The sequence below is a fragment of the Henckelia pumila genome, chromosome 4, assembly GCF_033568475.1.
Source record: "Henckelia pumila isolate YLH828 chromosome 4, ASM3356847v2, whole genome shotgun sequence".
NCBI classification, from domain to species: Eukaryota; Viridiplantae; Streptophyta; class Magnoliopsida; order Lamiales; family Gesneriaceae; genus Henckelia; species Henckelia pumila.
The window spans coordinates 167,328,443-167,354,820 of NC_133123.1; the positions used below are offsets into that span (position 1 = coordinate 167,328,443).

Consider the following 26,378-nt stretch of genomic DNA (forward strand, 5'->3'; position numbering starts at 1 on the left):
TTTTTTAGTGGACAGTGAACTGAAAGGGAGTTTCGCTGACCTATCGATTCACGAATATGGAAGCATTGTGGTTAAGAAATTGATGGGTGCAAACAGAGGGAAACATGAACCTCGAATCATCAACGAGATAATCGGGAGTCCAAGGTTCTTGTATGTCGTAGTAAATCCTTGTGGCTAATCTATTCTTGAATGTTCCAAAAACTACTGTAAGGATGGTATAACAATACTCGTCTTTGTTTCTATGTTTATGGTCTAGCTAGCTCTAACTAAAAAATCAATACAACTTTGTACAATCTTGTAGGGAAAACTTCTCAAGACTTTGAACGATCTGATCTGCCAACACTCCTAAGCCCCAACTGCTAGATAAGAATTGAAAGAGGGGTCATATCTTCTTGCCGAGAAATAATGCTTCCTTTCTATTTGGCTTCTGTCTTTGTTTCAATATATATTTTCTCTCTCAATTATTCAATATTTTCATGATTAGTTCATAGCTCTATTTTCTAGTATGCATTAAATTAGAATTCGAATTTTGAGTGATTTGTAATACTGAAAAATTATATATTAAATTTTATTTTTGAAATTTTAAATTTTGATTGATTTATAATATTGAAAATTTGTATATTAAATTTTTTTTTTCTAGTATGTAAAACTGTTGTTAAAGATCCTGTTATTTAAAAGACAAGCCCAAAGACAACGGTTTTTCACTCAAACGACAACGGTTAAAAACTGTTGTCTTATGTCTCAAAAGACAACGGATGTAAACTGTTGCAGAACCGTTGTCTTATGCCTCCAAAGACAACGGATATAAACTGTTGCAAAACCGTTGTGGTATGCTAGAAAAGACAACGGATATAAACTGTTGTCGTACTCGTTTTGCGTTTTTCTTGTAGTGGAAGGAATCAAAGTTTTTCGAGATTAATGCATAGTTTTTTCCTAGTGTTCATTAAATTAGAATTCAATTATTTTTTTATTTGAATGATTTATAATATAGGGAGACTCTATATTAAATTTTATTTTACAAATTTTTGAATTTTGAGTGACTTATAATATTGAAAATTTGTGAATTAATTTTTTTTTGTTTTTTATTTGAACAAAGACAACGTCTTTACTAGAAAAGTCTTTTCCAGATACAACGACACTTAAAAAGCGTTGTCTTTTCCAGAAACGACAACGCTTTTTACAAAAGACAACGCTTAAAAGGCGTTGTCATTTTTAGATACGACAACGCTTTTTAAGCGTTGTCGTTTCATTTAAAAAGCGTTGTCTTTTCAAGAAACGACAACGCTTTTTATAAAAGACAACTCTTAAAAAGCGTTGTCGTTTTTATATACGACAACGCTTTTTAAGCGTTGTTGTTTTTGGAAACGACAACGCTTTTTCCGCGTTGTCTTTGAGCGTGGTCTTTTACAACACTGCCTACGACAACGATTTTTCGGGGACATTAACAACGCGGAAAAAGCGTTGTCTTTGGCCGTTTTTCTTGTAGGCTTCCATCATACATGTCTTGATTTTTTGGGACTCCATCTTCAATCTTTGTCTCCCACTAAATCTAATGATTTACATTTAAATAATGCAAACAAGAGAATAGGGATACAACATTGGGGAGGGATACATCATACAATGGAGGGAGTAGGATCGCAGGCCGAAAAACCAAAAATCAAAATATAGATAAAATATTAAAACCTAAGTATTCACCTAAACACATTGGTCGATGTAGAGACCCAACCCGGATCCACTACCTAATCAGAAAAATTAGCGCATGAATAAAATAATTAACTGAAGCGTAAGAGCGGATAAATAAAATACAACAAATCTGATCGAAAAATACAACCGACGACAAGAAAAGTGTATAAAATACTCTTATACAACCATATCAAAGTTCAGGGTATCAAATCCCTACCCTCTAAATTCCCTCAAAGTCCTCAATCCTGCTACGAGCCACCGAGACCATCCAGCCTCAAACCTGCCCCGCCACAAGGTATCCACAATACGCAAACACAGGGGAGTAGCGACTACGCTCAATACATAAGCAATGATATATAAACAAATATGCAGCACACAAATAACTTTAAAATCAAGGGTAACACACTTTGCTCAAGGCGCCATGAATACACAATATCATGCTAAGAGAGCGACTCCGCGGGGTAATCTTATATTCCCCTATCAACTATAGCATCTACTCCACCATCGTGGTCGCTCCTAGTCATAGAAAAATTAGGGGCTGAGCGCCCCCAAAATTTATACCCGAATCCAAAACAGGACAAAAGTCTCATATGGAAATTGTCACGCCTGACTCGAGTCCATGATGAGGTGCAAGCTCCCTATGGAAACTGTCAATGACTCACCTCTCTCGAGATGTAGTCCAGTGAAAAGTATGCATGTGCTAAAACAGTAAAACATGGAAACACAGCACATGAGAATGCAACATACATGCATATATATATATATAGCTTTCCGGCTATCTCGGTCAGTACTTACGTACCTCTAATACTGCTGGTCAGATCCTAGCTCCACTTGCCTAAGTTCCAAGCGTACAAGTCCAGTCTACTGAGCCTACAATGCAATTACCCATGAATCACTAATTGAGCTCTAAAAGCCTTCATTAAGCTATTCTATATTCCTAAATATTTTTAGGAATTCAAAGTTATACCTGCTTCCATCGTTAGCCCGCTGAAGGCGACTGCCTCAAAACTTAGGAACAACTTTGCTACGACGTCGGGATCGCTCTGCTACTTTCGGATTCCCAATAGGACGCTTAGATATTACTAGATCTGACTAGAAAGGCTGGGAATGAGAGAGAGAAGAATGAAGGTGCGAGTTGCAAATGAGCCACGGACCTTATATTTATAAACAGAGAACGGAACATCCGATCTCCGATCGTTGCGTTCGTTCTAGAACGTTTCGTCCATTCCGAGTTCGTTGCATCCGATGTCACCTAAATTTCATAAGAAATGACGTCATCTTGCTGACGTCATGGATGACATCAGCTGACCAGAATGTTGCGTACGTTCTCCCAACGTTTCTTTCGTTCTACCCGACCCTCCGGGCTATTTTTGATCATTTTGGGTCCGTTTTTGCAGTCCGTAGACTCATCTGAAGCTTCCTTAATTCTTGTTTAACTTGATAATTACTTAGTGATTAACGCTTAATAACTCGATTTGGGTACGGGTCACTACATTCTCCCCAATTTAGGAAATTTCGTCCTTGAAATTGATGTCTGAAGAAAGTAAAGAAATGAACACAAGTGTTATTTATTACAACTAAACATAGTACAAATATTTCTTGTAAAAAATATATAGAATGTCAAAACGACTCTAGATGCTCAGCTCGCATCCGGCTCTCCAGCTCTCAAGTTGCTTCTTCGTTTCGCCTACGCTGCAACTGCACCATCACTAGAGGTATGCGCTTGTTGCAAAGTACCTTGTCCTTCCTGTGGAGAATCCTGAGGGGTCTCTCCACATAAGATAAATCCTGGTCCAACTTCACCTCGGTCGGATGCAAGATGTGCGACTCATTTTCCACGTACTGCCTCAGCAAAGACACGTGAAACAAATCATGGATATCAGAAAGATACGGTGGAAAAGCTAGACTGTAAGCCACGTCTCCAACCTTTTCAAGAATCTCGAACATATTAATAAACCTCGGCGACAACTTGCCTTTGAGTTCAAATCTCATCACCTTCCGTAAAGATGACACTCGTAGGAACACATGTTCTCCTACCTAAAAATGCAATGATCTGCGATGAGTGTTAGTAGAGATTGACTGTCGATCCTGAGCTGCCTTAATCCTACGATGGATCAACTCCACTGCATTGGTCATCTGCTGAATAATATGTGGACCTTCGACTTGACGCTCGCCAAATTCATCCCAAAAAAAATGCATACGACAACGGCGTCTATATAAGCCTCGAATGGTGCCATGCCAATGCTGCGATGATAGCTTTTATTATACGCAAACTCCACCAACGCCAAATGGTCATGCCATGTTGGTCCAAAATCCATAATTGTTGCTCGGAGCATGTCTTCGAGAGTACGAATCGTCCTCTCAGTCTGTTCGTCTATCTCTGGATGATAGGCCATACTCGGACTAAAAGTCGTACCGAGATCTCGCTGGAAGCTACCCCAAAATCTAGAGGTAAACCTCGGATCTTGGTCACTGAATGTAGTGACCCAACCCGGATCCACTACCTAATCAGAGTTATAGTAAAAGCGCACGCAATAAAAGCTTAAAGCGTAAAGTGCGGATAATTAAAATACAACAAATCCGATCGGCAAAATACAACCGACGCTATCACAAGTGTATAAATACTGTTATACAAACAAATCAAAGGTTCAGGGTAAATAAATCCCTACCCTCTACAACCTTGGACTCTCCAAAGCTCAATCCTGCTGGGAGTCGCCTGAATCGTCCAGCCTCAAACCTGCCACTCCACAAGGTACACAACGAATACCCAAATACAGGGGCGTGAGCTAGAACGCTCAATACGAAACAATGATATAAATACAAATATGCGCATACAGATGATTTAAAACTCAAGTGAAAACATTTGCTCATGGCGCCGGGAATATACAGTATCGGCTAGAGAGCTACTCCGTGGGGTACTCGTATATTCCATATCAGGGCTGAGCCAACCCCATCCTGACCCGAATCCAAAACAGGATACAAGCCTCATATGGAAACTGTCATACCTGACTCGAGTCCAAAATGAGATCATTGTTCCCTATGGAGACTGTAAATGACTCACATCTCTCCGGATGCAGTCACACGTAAGATCATGTATGTGCTAAGATGGTAAAACATGCTAAAACATGATAAAACATAAAGCACATACTCATGCATCATATAAGCAAATATATCATGCCGGCTATCTCGATCAGTACTTACGTACCTCTTACACTGCTGGTCAAACCTAGCTCCACTGACCTAGACTCCAAGCCTACTAGTCCAGTCTACTGCTACTACAATGCAAATATCCATGCATCAATAATAAAGCTCTAAAAGCCTTAACTAAGATATTGCATACTCCTAAATATTTTTAGGATGCCAAAGCTATACCTGCATCCGCCATCCTGAGAAATGACATGACCAAGGAACACAACTCGGTCGATCCAGAAGTCACACTTACTCAGCTTCGCGTACAAATGTCTCTCCCTCAAGACCTGCAGTACAGTATAGAGATGGTAGGCATGCTCATCCATGCTGCGAGAATATTCCAAAATGTCATCGATGAACACCACCACGAACTTATCCAGAAAGTCGCGGAAAACTCTGTTCATCAGATCCATAAAAACAGCTGGAGCATTCGTTAAATCAAACGGCATCACTAGAAACTCATAGTGTCCATACCGCGTACGAAATGCTGTCTTAGGAACATCCTCTTGTCGAACTTGCAACTGATGATACCCAGACCGAAGATCAATCTTCGAATAGATAGAAGTACCCTGCAACTGATCAAAGAGATCATCTATCCGTGGAAGAGGATACTTATTCTTCACTTTCGCTTGATTCAACTGACGGTAGTCAATACACAACCACATCGAACCATCCTTCTTCTTGACAAACAGTACTGGGGCTCCCCATGGCGAAACACTAGGTCTAATATAACCCAAATCAAGAAGATCTTGCAATTGCTTCTGCAACTCTTTCATTTCTGACGGTGCCAATCGGTAAGGAGTTTTGGAAATCGGTGCAGTCCCTGGCACTAACTCAATGCCAAACTCAATCTCCCTTACTGGTGGCAAACCTAGAATCTCCTCCAGAAACACATCTGGAAAGTCACGAACCATTGGTATCTCTTGGATATCTTGCTCTCCTAAGGATACGTCAATGGCGTAGATAAGGTAGCCTTCCCCGCCAGACTCTAAAGCACGTCGGGCCTTCAGAGCTGAAACCACTGGCATCGGGGGTCGCGCTCCCTCACCATAGAAATACCATGACTCGTCATCCTCTGGATGAAACTGGACAAACCTCTGATAGCAATCCACTATTGCTCGGTAGGTAGTCAATAGATCTATCCCAATGATGCAATCGAAATCCTCCATTTCTAGAATCATTAGGTTAGCACTAAGCTGATGTCCCTCGAAATCCAAAACACAACCCCTAACTAGACGCTTGGCTAAAACCTCGCTTCCCATAGGAGTAGAAACCACTAGAAACACGTCTAAAGAAATAAATGGAAATCTATACTTCTTAGCAAAACGTGCTGAGACAAAAGAATGCGATGCACCGGTATCAATTAAAACATATGCAGGAAAACCACATAAACTACAGATACCTGCAATCATCCGATCGCTGTCAGCCTCTGCCTGCTCCTGGTTAAGTGCAAAGACCTGAACCTGGGTACGTGGTCTCAACGAAGAATGACCCCGAGAAGGAGTCTGAGTAGGCTGTCTCTGAGATTGCTGCGGATGCTGGCGCTGCTGCGAATACTGCTGCTGGAAAGGTGGCTGCTGGTACTGAGGTGGCTGAACAGATGCCTGAGAACCTCCAGAACCACTCGCTGTTCCAACCAGCATAGGACAATCTCTCTTCATGTGACCCTCCTGGCCACACTGAAAACATGCAGTGGCTGACCGACCACACTGCCCTGGAAGATGTCTTCATCAGCACTGAGTACACCAATTCGGTCTCTGTCCAAAACGATGCACTCCACCCAATCCAGAGGAAGAAGAAGAAGTACCTCCTTGCTTCTTGAAGGACTGTCCTCTCGGACCCAAAGGACTAGAGCTCGTTGGCCTGGAAGAAGAAGAGTAAAGTCCCCTATTCCTCCGAATACTGTCCTCGGCCTGGCGACAACGGTCCACCAAATCCTCGTAAGTCCCATCGCCGCCCACAGCAACCATACGATGAATGTCAGGGTTCAAACCCTGAAGGAAATGATCAAACTTCGCCATAGAACTATCAACAATATGAGGACAAAAGGGTAGCAGATCAAAGAACTTCTGCTGGTACTCCTCGATCATCATCGTCCCCTGTCGCAAACTCAACAACTCACTGGCTTTCGCCTGACGAAGAGCTGGAGGAAAATAAAATCTCTGAAAAGCAGTACGGAACTCCACCCAAGTAGCTGCACCTCTGGCTGCTATGAATGGTGCGGAAGTAGATCTCCCCCACTTCCTTGCTCTGCCCTCAAGCATAAAGGCAAGAATTTCCATCCTATCCTCAGCCGTGCAACGGAACTCCTGGAAGCACTGCTCCATCCTCTCCATCCAATCCTCCGCCTCTTCGGCTGTCTCACCACCCGTCAAAGGCTTCGGGCTAACTTCTTTGAATCTACGCATGCTTACTCGCCTGCGCTCCTCGGGCTGTCCCCAACATCTACGATCATCCGGATCACCCCAACGACCGCCGTCTACACCACCGTGACTTTCGTCGTAATCTGCCATCTGTTACATAAGAACAGATAATTACTTAATCCTCTTTACGATATTCTCAGTGCAATGCGTCGCTCTGATACCAAAAATGTAGTGACCCAACCCGGATCCACTACCTAATCAGAGTTATAGTAAAAGCGCACGCAATAAAAGCTTAAAGAGTAAAGTGCGGATAATTAAAATACAACAAATCCGATCGGCAGAATACAACCGACGCTATCACAAGTGTATAAATACTGTTATACAACCAAATCAAAGGTTCAGGGTAAATAAATCCCTACCCTCTACAACCTTGGACTCTCCAAAGCTCAATCGTTCTAGGAGCCGCCTGAACCGTCCAGCCTCAAACCTGCCCCGCCACAAGGTACACAACAAACACCCAAACACAGGGGCGTGAGCTAGAACGCTCAATACGAAACAATGATATAAATACAAATATGCGCATACAGATGATTTAAAACTCAAGTGAAAACATTTGCTCATGGCGCCGGGAATATACAGTACCGGCTAGAGAGCTACTCCGCGGGGTACTCGTATATTCCATATCAGGGCTGAGCCAACCCCATCCTGACCCGAATCCAAAACAGGATACAAGCCTCATATGGAAACTGTCATACCTGACTCGAGTCCAAAATGAGATCATTGTTCCCTATGGAGATTGTCAATGACTCACATCTCTCCGGATGCAGTCACACGTAAAATCATGTATGTGCTAAGACGGTAAAACATGCTAAAACGTTATAAAACATAAAGCACATACTCATGCATCATATAAGCAAATATATCATGCCGGCTATCTCGATCAGTACTTACGTACCTCTAACACTGCTGGTCAAACCTAGCTCCACTGACCTAGACTCCAAGCCTACTAGTCCAGTCTACTGCTACTACAATGCAAATATCCATGCATCAATAATAAATCTCTAAAAGCCTTAACTAAGCTATTGCATACTCCTAAATATTTTTAGGATGCCAAAGCTATACCTGCATCCGCCATCCTGAGAAATGACATGACCAAGGAACACAACTCGGTCGATCCAGAAGTCACAATTACTCAGCTTCGCGTACAAATGTCTCTCCCTCAAGACCTGCAGTACAATATAGAGATGGTAGGCATGCTCATCCATGCTGCGAGAATATACCAAAATGTCATCGATGAACACCACCACGAACTTATCCAGAAAGTCGCGGAAAACTCTGTTCATCAGATCCATAAAAACAGCTGGAGCATTCGTTAAACCAAACGGCATCACTAGAAACTCATAGTGTCCATACCGCGTACGAAATGTTGTCTTAGGAACATCCTCTTGTCGAACTCGCAACTGATGATACCCAGACCGAAGATCAATCTTCGAATAGATAGAAGTACCCTGCAACTGATCAAAGAGATCATCTATCCGTGGAAGAGGATACTTATTCTTCACTTTCGCTTGATTCAACTGACGGTAGTCAATACACAACCACATCGAACCATCCTTCTTCTTGACAAACAGTACTGGGGCTCCCCATGGAGAAACGCTAGGTCTAATATAACCCTTATCAAGAAGATCTTGCAATTGCTTCTGCAACTCTTTCATTTCTGACGGTGCCAATCGGTAAGGAGTTCTGGAAATCGGTGCAGTCCCTGGCACTAACTCAATGCCAAACTCAATCTCCCTTACTGGTGGCAAACCTAGAATCTCCTCCGGAAACACATCTGGAAAGTCACGAACCATTGGTATCTCTTGGATATCTTGCTCTCCTAAGGATGCGTCAATGGCGTAGATAAGGTAGCCTTCCCCGCCAGACTCTAAAGCACGCCGGGCCTTCAAAGCTGAAACCACTGGCATCGGGGGTCGCGCTCCCTCACCATAGAAATACCATGACTCGTCATCCTCTGGATGAAACTGGACAAACCTCTGATAGCAATCCACTATCGCTCGGTAGGTAGTCAATAGATCTTTCCCAATGATGCAATCGAAATCCTCCATTGCTAGAATCATTAGGTTAGCACTAAGCTGATGTCCCTCGAAATCCAAAACACAACCCCTAACTAGACGCTTGGCTAAAACCTCGCTCCCCATAGGAGTAGAAACCACTAGAAACACGTCTAAAGAAATAAATGGAAATCTATACTTCTTAGCAAAACGTGCTGAGACAAAAGAATGTGATGCACCGGTATCAATTAAAACATATGCAGGAAAACCACATAAACTACAGATACCTGCAATCATCCGATCGCTGTCAGCCTTTGCCTGCTCCTGGTTCGTGCAAAAACCTGAACCTGGGTACGTGGTCTCAACGAAGAATGACCCCGAGAAGGAGTCTGAGTAGGCTGTCTCTGAGATTGCTGCGGATGCTGGCGCTGCTACGAATACTGCTGCTGGAAAGGTGGCTGCTGGTACTGAGGTGGCTGAACAGATGCCTGAGAACCTTCAGAACCACTCGCTGTTCCAACCAGCATAGGACAATCTCTCTTCATGTGACCCTCCTGGCCACACTGAAAACATGCAGTGGCTGACCGACCACACTGCCCTGGAAGATGTCTTCATCGGCACTGAGTACACCAATTCGGTCTCTGTCCAAAACGATGCACTCCACCCGATCCAGAGGAAGAAGAAGAAGTACCTCCTTGCTTCTTGAAGGACTGTCCTCTCGGACCCAAAGGACTAGAGCTCGCTGGCCTGGAAGAAGAAGAGTAAAGTCCCCTATTCCTCCAAATATTGTCCTCGGCCTGGCGACAACGGTCCACCAAATCCTCGTAAGTCCCATCGCCGCCCACAGCAACCATACGATGAATGTTAGGGTTCAAACCCTGAAGGAAATGAACAAACTTCGCCATAGAACTATCAACAATATGAGGACAAAAGGATAGCAGATCAAAGAACTTCTGCTGGTACTCCTCGATCGTCATCGTCCCCTGTCGCAAACTCAACAACTCACTGGCTTTCGCCTGAGGAAGAGCTGGAGGAAAATAAAATCTCTGATAAGCAGTACGAAACTCCACCCAAGTAGCTGCACCTCTGGCTGCTATGAACGGTGCGGAAGTAGATCTCCCCCACTTCCTTGCTCTGCCCTCAAGCATAAAGGCAAGAATTTCCATCCTATCCTTAGCCGTGCAACGGAACTCCTGGAAGCACTGCTCCATCCTCTCCATTCAATCCTCCGCCTCTTCGGCTGTCTCACCACCCGTCAAAGGCTTCGAGCTAACTTCTTTGAATCTACGCATGCTTACTCGCCTGCGCTCCTCGGGCTGTCCCCAACGTCTACGATCGTCCGGATCACCCCAACGACCGCCGTCTACACCACCGTGACTTTCGTCGTAATCTGCCATCTGTTACATAAGAACAGATAATTACTTAATCCGCTTTACGATATTCCCAGTGCAATGCGTCGCTCTGATACCAAAAATGTAGTGACCCAACCCGGATCCACTACCTAATCAGAGTTATAGTAAAAGCGCACGCAATAAAAGCTTAAAGCGTAAAGTGCGGATAATTAAAATACAACAAATCCGATCGGCAGAATACAACCGACGCTATCACAAGTGTATAAATACTGTTATACAACCAAATCGAAGGTTCAGGGTAAATAAATCCCTAACCTCTACAACCTTGGACTCTCCAAAGCTCAATCCTGCTAGGAGCCGCCTGAACCGTCCAGCCTCAAACCTGCCCCGCCACAAGGTACACAACAAATACCCAAACACAGGGGCGTGAGCTAGAACGCTCAATACGAAGCAATGATATAAATACAAATATGCGCATACAGATGATTTAAAACTCAATTGAAAACACTTGCTCATGGCGCCGGGAATATACAGTACCGGCTGGAGAGCTACTCCTCGGGGTACTCGTATATTCCATATCAGGGCTGAGCCAACCCCATCCTGACCCGAATCCAAAATAGGATACAAGCCTCATATGGAAACTGTCTGTAAGAGTGGGTGCCCAGTGAGCCAACCGTGTGGCTATGGGCTTTGATGACTCTTTGTATAAACAATCTTTTGTTTAATATTATTTACACTTTTATTAATGGCAATGACTTTATATTACTTCATATTGTTATATTGTGATATACTATTGTTGTTTTGATAAAGACCTTGAATATACTATAGTGTATGTAAGATGTGGTAGAACATGGGGATGTCTATCATGAAATACATCTTATAGTCACTGTATATTCTAAAACCGTTCCTAGTCGATTGAGCCGTCCGATAATAAGGATAAGGATCGCTCGAGTTTGAGACTAGCATTTGCGATGCGGAGTACCACGTTTCATTGGTAGGGAACATGGAGATGTTCGAAGCATGCAAATGGATATTCATAGGATGAATAATCGAACTACCCTATCCGGACTTTCCAAGTGGTTATCACTTATCGAGTGGATAAAGTCCGCGGTTTTGGTTGTACACCATTAGTCCTTACGACTTGAAACATCATGGAGACTCTATATGCTAGTGCTGTGCTTTGACTCGTTTACCGACTCTATGGGGGTCATCAGGTGTCGAGATTGGGTACAGTTACGACACATATAGGAGTCAATGCATTGTTGTCAAGGATTCACCACATACTTGCGAGTGTGGATATCCTATGCGATCTGAGGAGATATTAGTGTGACAAATCTCTGGCCAGAGTACTTGATGTGATTTAAGAAATGGTTTCTTAGTAGCACATGCGATGTCACTAATTTGATCTTCAAGATGTATTGCATAGTTATCGAATCTTGAGCGACTCTCGATATACCAATGGTTGTTGATTCGATCGGGATATTTGGATGAAGGGACCGTACTGTACGCTAACCAAAATCTACTGGTTCTTGTAGGCACTATCAGTGATACCTAGGGAATCATGGGGCGATGTTGCTAGGCGCTTTACCTTGATTCGTTGGGCAAGTCGAAAAGTGTTGTTCCGAGTCACAAGGAGTTGTGAGCCCACGGCTAGCTGTATCCCTGAACCATTGAGGGTCACACAGTGTAATGGAGTTTTAATCCCCGTTGAGATAGTTAAATTTAAAGAGTTAAATTTAATGAACTAAGGAGTTGGACTTCTTAAATAAGAGTAAGGGAGTAGGATTTCCTAAAATGACATAGGGATGGACATTTTTGGAAACCACTGAATTCGGATTCAGGAAAATTTATTTTGACTTTAAAATGTGCAGAAATGGTTTCTGTGCACATTGGTGAAATTGGTTCATCAATCGGAGTCACGATGAATTTTATATTAATTTCTGAACGTGCGGGCTTTGCTTGTCGGGCCCTAGCTTATGACTAATGGGCCCTAAGGTGTTAGTGGCCTGCATTATAAATAAGTTATTGCAGTACAGAAATTACACACAACAGCTCATTATTTTTGAGACAGAAATTTCGAACCCTCCTCTCTCTCAAAAGGTAATCGGCCGACCCCTCCCTACCTCTGCCCGAGAAATTCCGGTCTGTGATTTTAATTGCAGTCAGGAATAACGAATCAGATTCGTTTAATCTCTTCGCAGAAAAACTTCTGATAGATTTTCTAGTGCAATCTGTCAGAGGGATTTAAACCCCATTCGTGGACCTGATTGAAGGAGTTCATCAGTTCCTGGGAGATACAAGAAGCGCAGAGAAATCTGTGTGGTGTCCAATAATCTCGCTTCGAGATTGAAGGTAAAATTTAATAATAGTTATTTAATTTTACACACACTTATAATTTAATCGTTAAACGGTTGATACTCACACTATGGAATTGTTCCATAATAAAATTTTTAAACTTCCGCTGCACCGGGTATCAATCGTGATTGATCTGAGAGCCCTGTTTTCCAACAGTGGTATCAGAGCCAGGTTGCTCAGATCAAACGATTGAATTAATCAATTGTACAAAATTTTTGAGTCTCGGTTTTGAAACAAAATAAATATTTTTAAATAAAATTTTTTTTTTTTCGGGGCAAAAATCGCTGCCCGGAGGGGGCGGCGATGGTCGCTGCCCCCGGGGGAGGCGCACGGCGCCGCCCAAAGGGGGCGCACGGCGCCGCCCAGGGCGGCGACCGTCGCCGCCCAAAGGGGGCGCACGGCGCCGCCTAGGGCAGCGCTGTGCGCTGCCCAGCGCAGCGCTGGGCGCTGCGCAGGGCAGCGCTCGGCGCTGCCCAGGGCGACGCACGGCGCCGCCAGGGCAGCAATTGTTGCTGCCCTAAGGGGGCAGCCGGGCTGCCCCCGGCCCGCGCCCCGGGTGCGGGCCGGCCCGGGAGTGTCCCGGCCAGCCCGCGGGAAAAATTAAATTTTTATTTAAAATTAATTTTAATGTGATAAAATTTTATTTTTGGTCCGGTCAAAAATTGTTTTTGATTGGTTCACGAGATTTCGGATCGAATTGTTCGAGTCCGTAAATTTTAAAATTGATTTTGGATAAATTTGAATTTTTGGAAAATTTTAATGTTTTATCCGTAAATTGAATTTTGAAATCAATTATTTTGGTAAAATTGATGATAAGATATGATCTTATGATATATTGAGTAAAATATGATTTTATTTGTAAAATTGGATTTTATAGATAAAATATGATTTTATTTGATATAGAGATAAAATATGATTTTATATGTGAAATGAGATTTTATATATAAAATATGATTTTATCTTGTTTAAATTTGAATTGCCACTGCATGTTATCCAATAAATTAATTTTGAATTAAATGTTATTGGATAAAGATGATCGATTGCCATGACCAATTTTGTAGGTGTATGTTAGGAATTTACATTTTGTTTTTATTGTTGTTGGTTTTATTAATGGGCCTGGTTTATGGCCCGATATGAATGTCATATGTAATAAAAGTGGGCTTGGTTTATAGCCCGTTCCCACCCCTAAAAATGTATCCCCTACTTGTCATTGTTATTTATTGTAAATGCATTAGATTTAGTGGGAGATCAAGATTTGAAGATGGTGGGCCCAGCAGACAATAAAGACTGAAGAAATGTAAATTGGAAGCACATGTAATAGGATTGCATTGCATACTGCATATTACCTAGGATTGGACTAAGACCCGTGATTGGCAACCACGGGTCAATTAGAAATGGAATCGATCATCCTATATAATATTTGATATTATGATTGTATGCATGTTTAGACATAATTGCGTGAATCCGGCAAGCATGCAATAAATTAAATATGATGAGACAAATATTTTTATAATTAAAAATCCCTCATTTTAAATATGATTTAAAATTGATATCAAGATAAATAAAGGAAATTTAAATTTGTTTAAATGTTCCTACCTTCCATCAACGGTCGATGTATGTGATGCTACCCGCGGATACGGTCCGGCTCATATTATTGGGGGGGGCCGTCCGTCGGAAAGCTGTACATTGGATCGACAAATGTTGTAAGTTGGGTGGAACTCCCATGGGATCGGCTCATATTATTGGGGGATCCACATGGCGACCGTCCATCACAACTTAATATTGATGGGTCATCTTGACATGTCACTTTAAACGGCGTCATATTATTGGGCCCTTATTGGACATGAGGTAAACACATGGGGGTTGCTTTGGAAGCAATTGGGCTCTACCTTTTGAGAATTATGGTTGGCTGATATTATTCGGGACCATAAGTTTGTCAATTGGACTCCATGTTCTCACTAAGGAAAAAGTTTCCCGTTTTCACTAGAGGGTGGTGAAATCGTTAAAATAGTGGGAGTGAGATTCATAAAATTAAATTCGCCTATTTTATGTCTTAGTAAATTGTTAAACAATCATTGATATATGTCTGTTTTTCTTTTCAGTATTTCATACAATGAATTCGCGAAATCCATTATTCTCGATCCTCGAACAAAACAAGTTGACTGGCGCCAACTATACGGAATGGTTCCGGAAGTTGAAGATTGTCTTAACTTCGGAGAAAATGCTCTACGTGTTAGAGAAAGCACCTCCGAAGGAAGCACCAGCTGACATAAGTCCGGAGGAATTGGCCAAACTTGATGCATGGTGTGACCATGACATCAAGACCAAATGCTATATGCAAGCCTCGATGTCTGATGAACTCCAGAGGCGATTTGAGGACACGGTGAATGCTGCTGACATTCACGCGCAACTCAAGGAACTTTTTGGGGCTCAGTCGAGGGCTGAAAGGTTCGCTACTGTTAAGGAGTTGATGACGTGCCGCATGCGTGAAGGGACTTCGGTCCGTGATCATGGGGTACGAGTGATTTGGCTCATACAGAAGTTGGCGACCCTAGATTTGGTGTTGGAGCATGAACTCAATGTGGATTTATTGCTTCTGTCTCTTCCTTCTTCATTTGATGGATTTGTGATAAATTTTAATATGAACAAGATAGAGGCCACCCTTGAAGAGATGGTCAATATGCTCGTTACATATGAATCCACACTTAAGAAGGATAAGCCAGCTTTCTTGGTGGGCTCCTCATCTTCTGCTAAGAAGGGGCCAAGTATGAAGGGCAAGAAACGTTCTGTCCCACCCAAGAAAGTCGAGCCCGAGAAGAAGCAAAAGACAAAGGCTTCAAACAATGGAAAATCCAAGGATGTTTGCCATTACTGCAAGAAGCCGGGTCATTGGAAGCGCAACTGCAAGGAATATCTTGAGCAGTTGGGAACTGCAAAGGGTATGTTCTATATTGAAATAAACATGTCACTTAATACAACTTCTTGGGTATTGGATACCGGATGTGGATCTCACATTTGCAATGATTTGCAGGTGATGACAAGAAGTCGCAGGCTTAGAATGGGTGAGACCCAGCTGAGGCTCGGGAATGGTTCCAGAGTTGAAGCTACGGCCATTGGAGATGTTTGTTTGACTTTGCAGAACGGTTTTAAATTATTGTTAAGAGATGTTTTATTTGTGCCAGATTTAATTAAAAACATTATTTCTATTTCTATGCTTGATAGAGATGGTTATTCTTGCAATTTTGTGAATGGGATTTGCAATATTTACAAGAATGAATGTTTAATTGGAAATGGACAACTTGAAAACGATCTATACAACTTAAAACTAAAAGACGTTCCAGTGAATTATGTTGATAAACCGGCGACAACAAACAAAAGGAAAATCGATAGTCAAAACCCGGCAAACCTTTGGCATGCTAGGCTAGGTCATATTTCCTCAAGGAGGATGAACAAGCTAGTGGGAGAGGGCATGTTTGATATGTCTGATATTAATTCTCTACCTACTTGTGAATCCTGCCTAAAAGGAAAAATGACTAAATCTCCTTTTAAGGGGAAACCTGAGCGTAGTCAGAATCTGTTGGATTTGATCCATACAGATGTTTGTGGTCCATTTAGAGTAGGGACTCAACATGGCCACACCTACTTCATTACCTTTACTGATGATTATTCAAGGTATGGGTATTTATATTTAATGAAATATAAGTCTGAAGCATTTGAAAAGTTCAAAGAATTCAGGGCTGAAGTAGAAAACAAGCTAGGTAAAAGTATTAAAGCACTTCGATCGGATCGAGGTGGAGAATACTTGAGTACCGAGTTTTTGGACTATCTGAAAGAGAATGAGATTCTCTCTCAGTGGACTCCTCCTATGACACCACAGCTTAATGGTGTATCGGAGCGTCGTAATCGAACTTTGTTGGACATGGTTCGATCTATGATGAGCTTCACTGAGCTTCCACCTTCGTTTTGGGGCTATGCGCTTGAAACGGCGGTATTGTTGTTGAACAACGTCCACACTAAAGCAGTGGACAAAACACCATACGAGTTATGGAATGGCAAAGCTCCTAAGTATTCGTACTTGAGGATTTGGGGATGTCCTGCTTACGTGAAGCGGACAGTGGGAGATAAGTTGGATAGTCGATCCAGCTTATGTTATTTTGTAGGGTATCCGAAGAATTCAATCGGATATTATTTCTATTATCCTGCTGAAACAAAGGTGTTTGTTTCTAGGAATGCCACCTTCTTGGAGAAGGAGTTCTTATTGGATAAGAAAGGCGAGATGATGGAACTCGAAGAAGTTCGAGAAGAACCCGAAATACAAAATAACGATCCTACACCTCAGGAACCATTGCTGGACACGCCTGCACCTAGAAGATCCGAAAGGACTTCTAGACCTCCAGTTCGATATGGTCTTCTTCTTGAAGGGGATCAAGATGAACCCGACATTGGATGTGATCCAAGAAACTTCAAGGAAGCAATTTCTGATGCGGATTCGAATTTATGGCTTGAAGCTATGCAGTCAGAATTGGATTCGATGCATACAAACCAAGTTTGGTCTTTAGTAGATCCTCCCGATGGAATTGTTCCAATAGGGTGTAAATGGATCTACAAGAGAAAGCTTGGGTCTGATGGTAAGGTATTGACCTACAAGGCGCGATTGGTGGCTAAAGGTTATACTCAAAGGCAAGGAGTTGACTATGATGAAACCTTTTCACCAGTTGCAATGTTCAAGTCCATAAGAATCCTAATTGCCATAGCTGCATGGTATGACTATGAGATATGGCAAATGGATGTGAAGACTGCTTTTCTTAATGGAGACATTAAGGAGGAAATCTATATGAAGCAGCCTGAGGGGTTCACATCCATGGGAAGCGAGCATAAGGTATGCAAGCTTCAGAGATCAATTTATGGTCTAAAACAAGCATCAAGAAGTTGGAACCAGAAATTTGATGAAACAATAAAAGATTTTGGTTTCATCAAGAACCCGGAGGAACCATGCGTGTACAAGAAAGTAGTTAAGGATGCGGTGACATTCTTAGTACTTTATGTTGATGACATCCTACTCATTGGGAATGACGTAGGGATGTTGCAGTCAACAAAGATATGGTTATCAGGTAGATTCTCGATGAAGGATTTGGGTGAGGCATCCTACATTCTTGGGATACAGATCTATAGAGATAGATCTAAGAGAATGATAGGACTCACTCAATCAACCTACATCGATACCATATTGAAACGGTTTTCAATGGATGGGTCCAAGAGAGGACATCTACCCATGTGTCATGGAGTTTCTCTATCCAAGTCTATGTGTCCCAAGACTGATGAAGAGATAGAGAATATGACACATGTACCATATGCGTCAGCTATAGGTAGTATCATGTATGGGATGATATCTACCAGACCAGATGTAGCATTTGCTCTGAGTGTCACGAGCAGATATCAGTCTAATCCTGGTCAAATGCATTGGAAAGCCGTGAAGGACATTCTTAAGTACTTGCGAAGGACTAAGAATATGTTCATGGTGTATGGAGGACGAGATCTCAAATTGGAAGGCTATACCGACTCTAGCTTCCAAAGTGATGTGGATGACTCGAAGTCAACCTCTGGATTTGTGTTCATGCTCAATGGCGGTGCTGTCTCTTGGAAGAGTTCCAAGAAGGACACCACAGCGGATTCCACCACTGAGGCTGAATACATTGCAGCATCAGCTGCTGCTAAAGAGGCCGTTTGGATGAGGAAGTTCGTCCAAGAGTTGGGCGTTATTCCTGAATTTGTTGGTCCAGTCCCGGTGTACTGTGACAACACGGGTGCCGTTGCTCAAGCAAAGGAACCAAGGTCTCATCAAAGATCCAAACACGTACTGAGGAAATACCACATAATCCGGGAGATTGTGGAAAGAGGAGACATCATTGTCGAACGAGTGGCCTCTGCAGACAATATCGCTGATCCGCTTACTAAGCCTTTGCCAGGACCATTGTTTGACAAACATCGCGAAGCAATGGGTCTACGTAGTATGACTAGTTGGCTATAGGGCAAGTGGGAGATTGTAAGAGTGGGTGCCCAGTGAGCCAACCGTGTGGCTATGGGCTTTGATGACTCTTTGTATAAACAATCTTTTGTTTAATATTATTTACACTTTTATTAATGGCAATGACTTTATATTACTTCATATTGTTATATTGTGATATACTATTGTTGTTTTGATAAAGACCTTGAATATACTATAGTGTATGTAAGATGTGGTAGAACATGGGGATGTCTATCATGAAATACATCTTATAGTCACTGTATATTCTAAAACCGTTCCTAGTCGATTGAGCCGTCCGATAATAAGGATAAGGATCGCTCGAGTTTGAGACTAGCATTTGCGATGCGGAGTACCACGTTTCATTGGTAGGGAACATGGAGATGTTTGAAGCATGCAAATGGATATTCATAGGATGAATAATCGAACTACCCTATCCGGACTTTCCAAGTGGTTATCACTTATCGAGTGGATAAAGTCCGCGGTTTTGGTTTTACACCATTAGTCCTTACGACTTGAAACATCATGGAGACTCTATATGCTAGTGCTGTGCTTTGACTCGTTTACCGACTCTATGGGGGTCATCAGGTGTCGAGATTGGGTACAGTTACGACACATATAGGAGTCAATGCATTGTTGTCAAGGATTCACCACATACTTGCGAGTGTGGATATCCTATGCGATCTGAGGAGATATTAGTGTGACAAATCTCTGACCAGAGTACTTGATGTGATTTAAGAAATGGTTTCTTAGTAGCACATGCGATGTCACTAATTTGATCTTCAAGATGTATTGCATAGTTATAGAATCTTGAGCGACTCTCGATATACCAATGGTTGTTGATTCGATCGGGATATTTGGATGAAGGGACCGTACTGTACGCTAACCAAAATCTACTGGTTCTTGTAGGCACTATCAGTGATACCTAGGGAATCATGGGGCGATGTTGCTAGGCGCTTTACCTTGATTCGTTGGGCAAGTCGGAAAGTGTTGTTCCGAGTCACAAGGAGTTGTGAGCCCACGGCTAGCTGTATCCCTGAACCATTGAGGGTCACACAGTGTAATGGAGTTTTAATCCCCGTTGAGATAGTTAAATTTAAAGAGTTAAATTTAATGAACTAAGGAGTTGGACTTCTTAAATAAGAGTAAGGGAGTAGGATTTCCTAAAATGACATAGGGATGGACATTTTTGGAAACCACTGAATTCGGATTCAGGAAAATTTATTTTGACTTTAAAATGTGCAGAAATGGTTTATGTGCACATTGGTGAAATTGGTTCATCAATCGGAGTCACGATGAATTTTATATTAATTTCTGAACGTGCGGGCTTTGCTTGTCGGGCCCTAGCTTATGACTAATGGGCCCTAAGGTGTTAGTGGCCTGCATTATAAATAAGTTATTGCAGTACAGAAATTACACACAACAGCTCATTATTTTTGAGACAGAAATTTCGAACCCTCCTCTCTCTCAAAAGGTAATCGGCCGACCCCTCCCTACCTCTGCCCGAGAAATTCCGGTCTGTGATTTTAATTGCAGTCAGGAATAACGAATCAGATTCGTTTAATCTCTTCGCAGAAAAACTTCTGATAGATTTTCTAGTGCAATCTGTCAGAGGGATTTAAACCCCATTCGTGGACCTGATTGAAGGAGTTCATCAGTTCCTGGGAGATACAAGAAGCGCAGAGAAATCTGTGTGGTGTCCAATAATCTCGCTTCGAGATTGAAGGTAAAATTTAATAATAGTTATTTAATTTTACACACACTTATAATTTAATCGTTAAACGGTTGATACTCACACTATGGAATTGTTCCATAATAAAATTTTTAAACTTCCGCTGCACCGGGTATCAATCGTGATTGATCTGAGAGCCCTGTTTTCCAACACTGTCATACCTGACTCGAGTCCAAAATGAGATCATTGTTCCCTATGGAGACTGTCAATGACTCACATCTCTCTGGATGCAGTCACACGTAAAATCTTGTATGTGCTAAGACGGTAAAACATGCTAAAACATGATAAAACATATAGCACATACTCATGGAACATATAAGCAAATATATCATGCCGGCTATCTCGGTCAGTACTTACGTACCTCTAACACTGCTGGTCAAACATAGCTCCACTGACCTAGACTCCAAGCCTACTAGTCCAGTCTACTGCTACTACAATGAAAATATCCATGCATCAATAATAAAGCTCTAAAAAGCCTTAACTAAGCTAGTGCATACTCCTAAATATTTTTAGGATGCCAAAGCTATACCTGCGTCCGTCGTTAGCCCTCTGCTGACGATAGCCTCAAAACTAGGTCGTAGCTCCGCGACGATGTCTAGATCACTAAGCCACTTCCGAATTCCCCGTAGGATGCCTAGATCTCCCTAGATCTGAGTTAGAAGGCTTAGGAATCAGAGGGAAGAGAGGAAATTGGTGCGAGAAAATGAATTCTCGGACCCTCTATTTATAGGCAACGTTCGGAGCCTCCGAACCCGGTTCGGACCGTCCTAACTCGATCGGAACCTCCGATCGCACCTTCGGAGCGTTCGATCGCTCAATATTACATCAGCCATGACATCACCTTGCTGACATAAGCGATGATGTGTGCCCTGGTCCAGATCGGAGCGTCCGATCTTACCGACGGAGCTTCCGATCCACTTCGGAGCCTTCGATCTTGAGTTCGGATCCTCCGAACCCGTTCGGAGCCTCCTGACTTGGTTCGGAGCTTCTGATCCATCCAAACCCTTGGGACCTCCCCGGCTATTTCCGAGCGTTATGAATCCATTTCTGAAGTCCGTTACCTCAACAGGAACTTACTTAACCATGTTTTACTTAATCTAAACATGATCACGTGATGAATTACTCATTAATCATTAATTAGAAATGCGGGTTACTACACTGAATATGCTCAATGGCATACCATGCAGTTGAACAATATCTTGCACGTAAAGTTGTGCCATCCTGTCAAAAGTGAAATCCCAATTGTATGGAAAGAAATGTGCGGACTTCGACAATCGATCAACAACAACCCAAATAACATTGCAATTCCTGGAATACATCGGAAAGTGGGTGACAAAACGGGTCGTCAAAACTCTGCCTTGACCTGCTGACACAAAAGGCAACGAGACACGAACTGATAAATGTTGCGCTTCATTCCTTTCCACCAAAATCTCGTACGTAGATCCTTTTACATTTTCATACTACATGGATATACAAAAAATCTACTACGGTGAGCCTGAGACAGAATCTCCTCTCGTAGTGTAGAATCATTAGGCACTGCCACACGGCCAAAAAGTCACAACAAACCGTCAGCCTGCAAATGAAAAACAGAAGTATTCTCACCTCAGTCAATCAGAATAACTACTGAGTCTTTGGGTCGGAACCCTGAGCCTCTCTGATTCGTCTATACAAAGCCGGCTCTGAAAGTATCGAAGAAACACGAATTCCCTGCTGCTCCTTATGGCGGAAGATAAACCCTAAGGAACAACATTCTTCTACCACTCTCGATACTGCACTGGTACAAAGGGAACTCAAATAAACTTTGCGACTAAGCGCGTCAGCAACCGGATTCGAAGATCCTGGATGGTACTTGATCTCGCAATCATAGTATACAAAAAATCCATCCATCGTCGCTGCCTCATGTTGAACTCAGCCTGAGTGAATAGATACTTCAGACTCTTATGGTTGGTGAAGATCTCGAATCTCTCTCCGTACAGATACTGACGCCATATCTTAAGAGCAAAGACAATGGCTGCAAGCTCCAAATTGTGTACGGGATAATTATCTTCATGAGTCTTCAGCTGTCTGGAAGCATAAGCAATTACATGGCCACTTTGAGTCAACACGCACCCCAATCCCTGGAGAGAAGCATCGGTGTAGACTACAAAACCACCTGATCCAGATGGTAAGTCAAGAACTGGAGCTGTCGTCAAACAACGTATCAAATCATGGAAACTTTCTTCACACTCGTCCGAGCATACGAAGAAACATCTTTCTTCGTCAACTGAGTAAAAGGCTTAGCTATTTGAGAAAAGTTCTCTACAAATCGCCGATAGTAACTTGCCAAGCCAAGGAAACTATGGATCTCGGAAGTTGTCATTGGGCGCGACCAATTCAGAATAGTGTAGTGACCCTACCCGGATTCACTACCTAATCAGAGTTTAAGAGAATAATTAAACATGCATTAAATAAATCGCTGCGGAAGACTTAAATAAAAACAGACCTGCAGAATAAAACCGGTTAAACCAATTTGATTTATACAACCAAATCGAATAAATAACTTAAAGGCATAACCTACAGCTAATCCTGCTGTCTTCACTGGTCACTGGCTACTCCAAGCTCCTGGTGCTCAATCCTTCACCTACACCTGCCCCGTCGAATGGGGTGTCCAGATACACAGAAAAGACTGAATGTGAGCTCTAAGCTCAATATGAAAACACTGGGTAAAACATACAAATATGATGCATGCAAATGATAGGGTATCCATATCTGGGATAACTGTATATAACTGCTCAGTAATGGCGCCTAGGATATGAGTGGTACAACCCGGGGAGCAAACCCTGTGTACACTGCTCATTCCTACAGGACGTGGACTGTGTCCCCGATGCTAATCACCCATGACCCGTCAGTCACCGGGCACTAGACATCAACCGTCCAGACAGGGCTGAGCGGCCCTACATGGCTCATCTCACACGATGGACAGGCACAATATGATATGCACATGCTGCATAATAATATGACACACAAATGCAACATATAAGAATGCAAACTCGCTGGATATCTCAGTCTGTACTTACGTACCTTACTACAGGCAGTTCCTAGCAGTCCCACTCTAGGTTCCAAGCCTACATCAGCTCTACAATGCAAATACCCTTGCATAATTCATTAAGCTTTAAAAGCCTTAACTAAGCTACTGCATACTCCTAAATAATTTAAGGAGACCATAGTTATACCTGCGTCCTTCGTCAGCCCGCTGATGGCGACTATCTCGCAACTAGGGGTACACCCCTGCTGCAGCTCCACAGCCTCGAGCACTGCTCCGCTACACGAGCACTGCTCCGCTACTATGTCAGACACTGTCCGACTATACTAAAATATGCTCTTTACTCCAACTCTAAAATAAGAGTACCCAAAGCCCTAAAATAGAGCCACGAGGGCGAAGGAGAGGAATTCGGTGCGCTTTGAAATGAAGCCCTCGCACCTATATTTATAGACAACGATCGGAAGCTCCGTTCCTGATCGGAAGCTCCGAACGTGCAGATCAGAAGCTCCGTTCCTCCAATCGGAAGCTCCGATGCCACGTGTCAATCTCAACCACATGAAACCACACACCTGTCACCGACAGTCGATCGGAAGCTCCGATCGCTGATCGGAAGATCCGATCTCCTTGCTTCCGATGTGGTCCCGATTTGGTTCCGATTTCACCAAGATCAGAAGCTCCGATCCTGGATCGGTGGTTCCAATCGCACTCGAGTCTTGGGGCCTTCTAAGCCATTTCCGAGTGTCCTGGATCCATTTCTGAACTCCGTTAACCCTTCTGGAATTTTCTTAATCATGTTTTACTTAATATAAACATGATTACACGATTAATATACTCATTAATCGCTAATTCTGGATACGGGTTACTACATTCTCCCCCCTTAAAATATTTCGTCCTCGAAATCTAGGGTAAAACCTCGAGAACGTACAAGAAACCCTTGCTCGAGTGTCTGGTCGAAATATCCTCTGACAAACTCAGACTCCCGTCGAATTCTCTCCAAGCTTCATTAATGCTGAACAGCATTAACATTTTCCCAGATGAAAATTACTGCGCTACTGGTCGACAATCGAACTCCTCTAGCACTTGCATATCACAACATTGATACGTCTTCCAAACTGACCAAGATCTCCCTGATCACGAAGGATACAAACACCCATTTGATCGAGATCATTGTCCCAAAAGAAATCTTTCACTGACGAAAACCAAATCATAACCTGATTGGTTTACGACAATCGTCAAATTACTTATCGAATCTAACCATCTAAATGGTTCCAAAAGTTCCCGGTGCTCAACACTTCTAGTTAGGAAAACACTAATCCCAACATTGTGCTGACACATTCTGACATGAATCCGGCTTTAAGATAATCCAGTTGACTCAAGTCTATACTTCAACGTAACTGCTCACAATGTTCCCTAGACTAGTTACCCTCCCCACTCTCCCTGAAGCACAACCGGCTTCCCAAGGAATACTGGGAACTTAAACCATCATGTCTAGTACATTGTGTTGTCCACGTTTCTCAGTATAACCTCAACACTGTGCCCTGATGATAACTATCATCACTTGCAATCCATGATGCTACGTCATCTCCTGGCCATTGGCTTGCGAAGTCACGCATACATTGAAATGGAAGTCATCACGTCGCTGATGATCTACATCACCTCGATCATAGGTTATTCACCTCATGAATTTCAATCGATGGACGTCCTCCTGATAGTTATACATACTTGCAATCACTGTACGCACATCAAGACTAAGGCAAGCTCCCACCAATATGCTCGACTGGGACATTCCACAGTGCACAGACATATGGAAACGCTTCCTATTCCATCTCAAAACTCGACACTCATTGCACCTGGTATAACTCAACTCAGAGTCTCTGATAATACCATCAGCTCATACCAACCTCCCAAGGTTGAACATACTGATCCTTGAACTAAATCCCAACGGAATCTCAATAGTCAAATCGCTCCCTTGCTGAACGCATCATCCTTAGCACTGAAAAGACAAAGATTCTTGATGAACACGTCACCCCTGGAATATCGCAATTCTCTTTTTACCAAATTACTTGTCACCTAATACACGTCCAACTATCGTCCATTGCAAAAGCGCAATATCCTTGACAAATAGTCCGCACGGATGTGACTCGCGGCTTGAAAAGAACAAACCTGATCCCTCCCGATCTTGCGAAATCTTCAATTCCCACAACAATCTTGTTGGCTATTAAGTTGAAATTCTACTATCTCTGTGATTTCACAGACATTGTTCATCACACGCTAGAAGACTAATGACACATCCTGCTAGATCTCGAGAAATAGATCCCAGCTAATGTCACAAAGATCAGACAACTAATGTCCCTTGCTAATGTCCATTAGCATTTCTAACTACTTGTTGGATCCAAACACAACGGTATACATAGATGTCCTTACTTAACCGAAATGTTCGGTCAACAATCTTCACAATTGTTGTTCAATGGAAAACTCTCACATGAAACATTAACATGATCCTTTCCTGATCTATTGCTATCACTAAGCAATTGATTAGATCAATATCAGTTTCCTTCTTAACAAGAATGCACTATACTGGAAACTACTAACTCCTTTGCTTGTCT

At 42.6% G+C, this 26,378-nt stretch overlaps 1 protein-coding gene across 1 annotated transcript; it reads right to left on the reverse strand.

The window, feature by feature from the left end:
- Window positions 1-3,348: 3,348 nt before the first annotated feature.
- LOC140862295 (uncharacterized) lies at window positions 3,349-4,079 on the reverse strand. The gene is made up of 2 exons (XM_073265305.1): window positions 3,885-4,079; window positions 3,349-3,720 (listed from the first exon to the last, which is right to left on the reverse strand). The coding sequence occupies exons 1-2, from the start codon at window positions 4,077-4,079 to the stop codon at window positions 3,349-3,351; spliced, it is 567 nt and encodes a 188-aa protein (XP_073121406.1).
- Window positions 4,080-26,378: the final 22,299 nt, after the last annotated feature.